Source organism: Balaenoptera acutorostrata, chromosome X (genome assembly GCF_949987535.1).
Source record: "Balaenoptera acutorostrata chromosome X, mBalAcu1.1, whole genome shotgun sequence".
Lineage (NCBI taxonomy): Eukaryota > Metazoa > Chordata > Mammalia > Artiodactyla > Balaenopteridae > Balaenoptera > Balaenoptera acutorostrata.
In genome coordinates this window covers 29,650,325-29,656,324 of record NC_080085.1, presented here as the reverse complement: position 1 = coordinate 29,656,324, position 6,000 = coordinate 29,650,325, and the positions used below count along the sequence as shown (strand labels likewise).

General features: G+C 34.7%; 1 protein-coding gene across 1 annotated transcript in view; it reads left to right on the top strand.

Moving 5' to 3' along the window:
- Positions 1-4,211: 4,211 nt before the first annotated feature.
- Positions 4,212-6,000, top strand: part of DMD (dystrophin) — a 2,123,648-nt gene continuing 2,121,859 nt past the window's right edge. The window contains exon 1 of the mRNA XM_057539128.1: positions 4,212-4,459. Coding sequence (XP_057395111.1) covers positions 4,429-4,459 — 31 coding nt within the window. The 5' untranslated portion in view covers positions 4,212-4,428. The remainder of the gene's footprint in view (positions 4,460-6,000) is intronic.

Here is a 6,000-nt window from a genome sequence, read left to right as displayed (position 1 = left end):
TGCTTAGGCATATTATACAGCTACAATAATTAAGGCAGTATGGTATTGGCAGAGGGATAGACACAGAAATCAATAGGACAGAGTTGTAATCCCAGAAATAGATCCACACAAATGTGCCCAGCTGGTTTTTGACAAAGGTACAAAAGTTATTCAATGGAAAGTTAGTCTTTCCACAAATGGCATTGAGGCAATTGGAAATCTGTAAGCCAAAAAGAAAAAAGAAAACCTTACACCGTATACAAAAATGAACTCTAAATTAATTCTAGGGAATTCCCTGGTGGTCCAGTGGTTAGGACTCTGTACATCCACTGCCATGGGCCCAGGTTCAATCCCTGGTCAGGGAACTAAGATCCCACAAGCCGCACAGCGCAGCCTAAATAAATAAATAAATAAATAAATAAATAAATAAATAAACAAATTTTAAAAATAAAATTAATTCTAGATTTAAATGTAAATATAAAATGATTAAAAAAATAGAAGAAAATCGGAGAAAATCTTCATGAATTAAGGCTTGGTGAAAAGTTCTTTGGCATGACACCAAAAGCACCATACAAGAAAAAGTTCAATAAATTGAACTTTATAAAAATTTAAAATTTTTGCTTTGGAATTACCCTATTAAGAAAATGAAAAGACGAGCTACAGACTGGGAGAGTACACTTGCAAACCACATATCTAACAAAGGACTCATATCTAGAGTATATAAAAAAACGCTAAAAACTCAGCAGTTAAAAACAAAGCATCTGGTTGGAAAATGAGCAAAAGATATGGATAGACATTTCACTGCAAAGTATATTCAGATGGCAAATAAGAACGAGGAAAAAAAAGTTCAGTGTTATTAACCATTCAGCCAATTCAAATTAAGACTGCCATGGGGCTTCCCTGGTGGCACTGTGGTTAAGAATCCGCCTGCCAATGCAGGGGACACGGGTTCGAGCCCTAGTCTGGGAAGATCCCACATGCTGCAGAACAGCTAAGCCCGTGCGCCACAACTACTGAGCCTGCGCTCTAGAGCCCACCAGCCACAACTACTGAAGCCCACGTGCCTAGAGCCCGTGCTCCGCAACACGGAAGCCACCCCAGTGAGAAGCCCACACACTGCAACGAAGAGTAGCCCTGCTGGCTGCAACGAGAGAAAGCCTGTGCGCAGCAACGAAAACCCAACGCAGCCAAAAAAAAAAAAAAAAAAAAAAAGACTGCCATGATATATCTCTACTTGTTTATGACAAAAATTAATATAATGTATATAATACTGTATATTTTATATATATTTTTTATATATATACATATAATTGACACCACTAAATGCCAAGGAAGATATGGAGAAACTGGATCACTCACATTGCTGGCAGGCATGTAAAATGGTACAGACCCTCAGGAGAACATTTTGGCAGTTTCTTTTAAAAACTAAATATGTATTTACCATATGATCCAGCAGCTTTACTCCTGGGCATTAATCCAGATAAATGAAAAATATATATGTGATTGTTTGGCAGCTTTCTTTGTAGTAACCAAAACCTGGAAATAACCAAAATGTCCTATAGAAATGAATGCCTAAACAGACTATAGTATATCCATGAGGTGGAATACTACTCAGCAATAAAAGTAAACAGGTTATTGATGCAGATAACAACTTGAATGGATCTCTAGGACACTATGCTAAGTGAAAAAAGCTAATCTCAGAAGGCCACATACTGAATGATTGCCTTTATCTAACATTCTTGAAATGACAAAATTATAGTGATGGAGAACTAATTAGTGGGTGCCAGGCTGGTGGAAGAGGGTGTTTGGTGTGACTGTAAAGGAAGGAAGATTTTTGTGGTGATAGAACGGCTGTGCATTGTGATTGAGGTTGTGTTTACACAAATCTACACCCATGATGAAATGACAGAAATATATACAGTGTACCAATGTCAATTTCCTGGGTTTGATATTGTGTTATAGTTATCTTAAATGTAACTGTTGGGGGAAAGTGAGTGAAGAGTTTATGGAACCCCTTTATACTATCTTTGAAAGTTTTTGTGAATCTATAATTAGTTCAAAATAAAAAGTTCAAATAATTATTTGAAAAATCCTGCTCAGCCAATTATTAACAATGGGAACTTGAGTGAGTTCCTTGGCCAGTCATTTTTATAATGACACTCCTAAAACCTATCCAGTGTAGTTATTGTGGGGACTAAATGAGAGACATAAGTGACCACAGGAAAGTAGTGGCGTGGCCTGAACTAGTGTTCACTTTGTTTGGGCCAAATTTTATTGTATGTACCTTTCACTTTGTCCAGTTAGCTTATCTTCCCACCTAGATTATAAAAACCTTAAGAGAACTATAAGTATTCTGCGTTAATGTAGAATTCATCACAGGTGCCCAACAAATTCTGATTATTGACTAAGGCTGAAAGACAATTAAGATGTACCTAAGGGCATTCAGGTCCTTCGATATTTGGTGCTTTAGATATTAACCAAGACAAGTTTTTGGTATATTTGAAGCCACAATTGTTTTTGGAAACATACACTTCAGGGTTTTTCAAAATTGGCCATGCATTAGATCACCTGTAAAACACAGAGTACTGAGTCCTACTCCCAAAGTTTCATATTTTTCAGGTTTCTTGTGTACTCACATTTCTAAAATGTTCCCATGTGCTGCTGCTGCTGCTTCATAGACTACACTTTACAAATCACTGATAAACTGTACGTGTGCCTTGGCCAAAACACGGGTTTATATCTACAGGGAATTCATGGTACAGGTGTAAAGGAACTTATACTCTGGGCATTATTGCAGTCTGTTGCATAGGACACTGATGTTAACATGCAGACTTAGATCCCTGTCACTCCTAAGGCACTTTTCTTATTATGTTTTATAAAATTGTTGGTTATATGCATATTTAGATAAGCACATTAAGGAGATGAGGTGACCTATAGAGAACATTTTAAATCTGTTTTGGCTGATAGTAATTTAAATATAATTACCCAAAATTAAAATCAGGGCTTGTGTTTTATTTCATATGGACTTTGTTGAGGGGAATGGTAATATTATGATGATATTCCAAAACATAAAATGTATACTTCACTATTAAAGTAAACATCATCATCTGACTCTCATATTTCAGGGTTTTTTTCCTATTTTTATCTACAGTTTATTTCTGTGCCAAGCAATTGAATGCTTGACATAGAAAAATGAGTCTGTCACTTTAACAAATGGTAGTGTAAAAACACTCAAACAAATAATTTTACCAGAGATCATTGTAATTGCAAAAGGAATATCTTTCTAAAATGTGTTACCAGTATTTCCTATAAATATCGGGCTCACCTGTTGCATTAAAAATAAAAATAAGAAAGGAGGTAAAGAAGCCTTCTCTTGGCAAAGAAGAGTTTACAAACATGCTGAACAACGTGTTACAACTGTGTTCATTTAATACAGAAAACTTTTGAGAACCATTACATAATTGATCATTAACTCAGTGTCTAAGAGGATGGTGTTTTAATAATTCTCACCAAAAAAGTTGAAGAAAGAGTAATTTGTTAGTAATCATAAGCTACGACAGAAATGTAGCACTTAAGGAGGATTTCTTTATTCCATTCTAAAAGTGCTCTTTATTTTAGCAGGAACCTTGTCCCATGAGAACTATACACGTTCTGCCTTCAGAGCTCAGCTGCTTCATTCTGCTCTTGCTTCTCTTAGTCAGGCTGTTGGCATCAATACATGACTTTTGATTGGATCCCCAGGGTAGAAATTAAGTTTGGTAGACAGTGGATACATAACAAATGCATAGATTATTCTGGGCATTTCTTTTTGTTCAGTGGAGTGAAGTTTTTAGTGTTGTTGAAAGATGAAAAAAAAGAAAGGCATTTAAAAGGCTATTCTAGATGAGGATTTTCTGCTCTGTTATTTTAGAAATGTGCGTAGAAGTTTCAGAAAGTCTTGTTACAGTTGTTTACTGAAGAGTTTTTATGTTTAGAAGCCTTTGAGAGAAAGCACTATGTCCTCTGTGCTATTCTGGTTTGGATATTAATGAGAACACAGTTGAACAACATTTGAATTCACAGGACTTGCCATGCTGGAAGCACAACCTTATATGTAGTGGCCATGGGCAGTCCTATTATGGGAAACCAACTTGAGAGAAAAGGCGAGTCTCTTGCTTCTGCGCAGGTCCTGGAATTCGAAATATCCAGGGGCCTCTACAGAATCCTGGCATCAGTTACTGTGTTGACTCACTCAGTGTTGGGATCAGTCACTTTCCCCTTACAGGACTCAGATCTTGGAGGCAATTAGCATCAGAGAAAACGAATAGGAAAACCTGAAGTCTTATTTTTTAAAGGCTGCTGAAGTTGATTGGTTTCTCATCATTCCTAAACCTACTGAAGCAATAAAGTTGGGAGAAAATTTACCAAGATTTTTATCGCTGCCTTGATATATACTTTTCTTTTTTCCAAATGCTTTGGTGGGAAGAAGTAGAGGACTGTTGTAAGTACAAAGTAACTAAAAATATTTTTTACCATGGCATAACTTTTAGTTTGTGACAAACTCACTGATTAGGCAGATTAATTTAAACTTATTATAGTAGATTGTGAATAAGCATAAATGTTATATACACTGTACATATGTATGTGCAGGTGTACATGTTTCTCATTGGGAAAACTTTTCAATAGAAAATATAATCAAACACATCTTTCTTATTTAAGAAAGTACTAGAGTAAGAGAATATGCATACCTGGCTTGGAGTATCTGTGACAAACCATTTAAATTGCTGTGAAATAGTTTGTGTGTCTAAGTTATTATCATGATTATTTGAGATTTCTGTATTTAGTAACAGTTACATGTGGGGTAGTGACCTGACACATGTTCTCAGTGAACTGATTGCTCCATGGGAATGGACATGTGGATGCCTCAAGGTTAGAAAAATTTTATCTGGCATATTGTGGGGGAAAATAAAGAATGAAATGAATTGTGATGGATAAATGGAGGTTGAGAAAAGTATTGATAAATATTTAATTTAAAAGTTCCTTTCTCATATTGCATTTAGTATCTTGAATGTTCTTTTCTGTAGCGTGTCATGAAAATTATTTCAAATAATGAGATGATCTCTGCTGGCAAATGACCAGATACTTTTATTGAGAAAACAACAGAAAAACATGAGGGGCTTATAATCATATTTTGCAGTAAAGTCAAGGTGTTGTTTCATGTCTATGATGACCTAGTTTTTCAGTAAAACTTTTTAGTTTGGCTTTTTATATAAGCTCTACCTATGTTGTTTATTTTAAGAAAGTCAGGATGACTAATGAAAAATGTAAAAATTGACTGTGGCACAATAGTAAAAATAATATATAAAAATAATATATGAGCAGTACAGTGTCTCCCAAAGAGATGGATGAAAGAGATTATCTTTTTTTTTCCTGCCTTTGATTTGTGGATTATAGTCATTATGAAATAGATATGAGGGCAATGCCTATAATTAAGAATGAAAAAAGAAAAAAAAAAAAAAAAGAATGGAAAAAGTAAATCTCTCTAAATAAGTAACTATTCAAAACTTCTGGAAAAGAGTCACAACAGAAGTTTTCCCTCTGAGAAAAAATTGTGGAAAAGAAATTAACCTTGTGCATTTATTGATTCACAAAAGACGCTACCAGATTTTGTAGGAAAACATTTTTATATAATTTCCTTATTTTATAAATTTCTTTGGTGAATATCAGAATTGCTTTCTGATTGAAAAACCATCCCATTTACTAATATTACAAAAATACAATAGCACGTTTGTTCTTTGCAATACACACATATTGCTCACTTAATCGATATAGCTACAAAATTAAAACCATAAACCAGTGTGTAGAGCAATTTAGGAAGAATGGCAGATTTAATTTTGGAATGAAGTAAGGCAAACATACTGTCTGCTTTGTCATAGATATTCAAATGACTTCTTAAATTCTTAATCAGAATCTGAAGACAGCTAACCTTTTTGGACAATCCCTGTAGGACTTTATTATAATACATTTTGAAACGATCAGGTA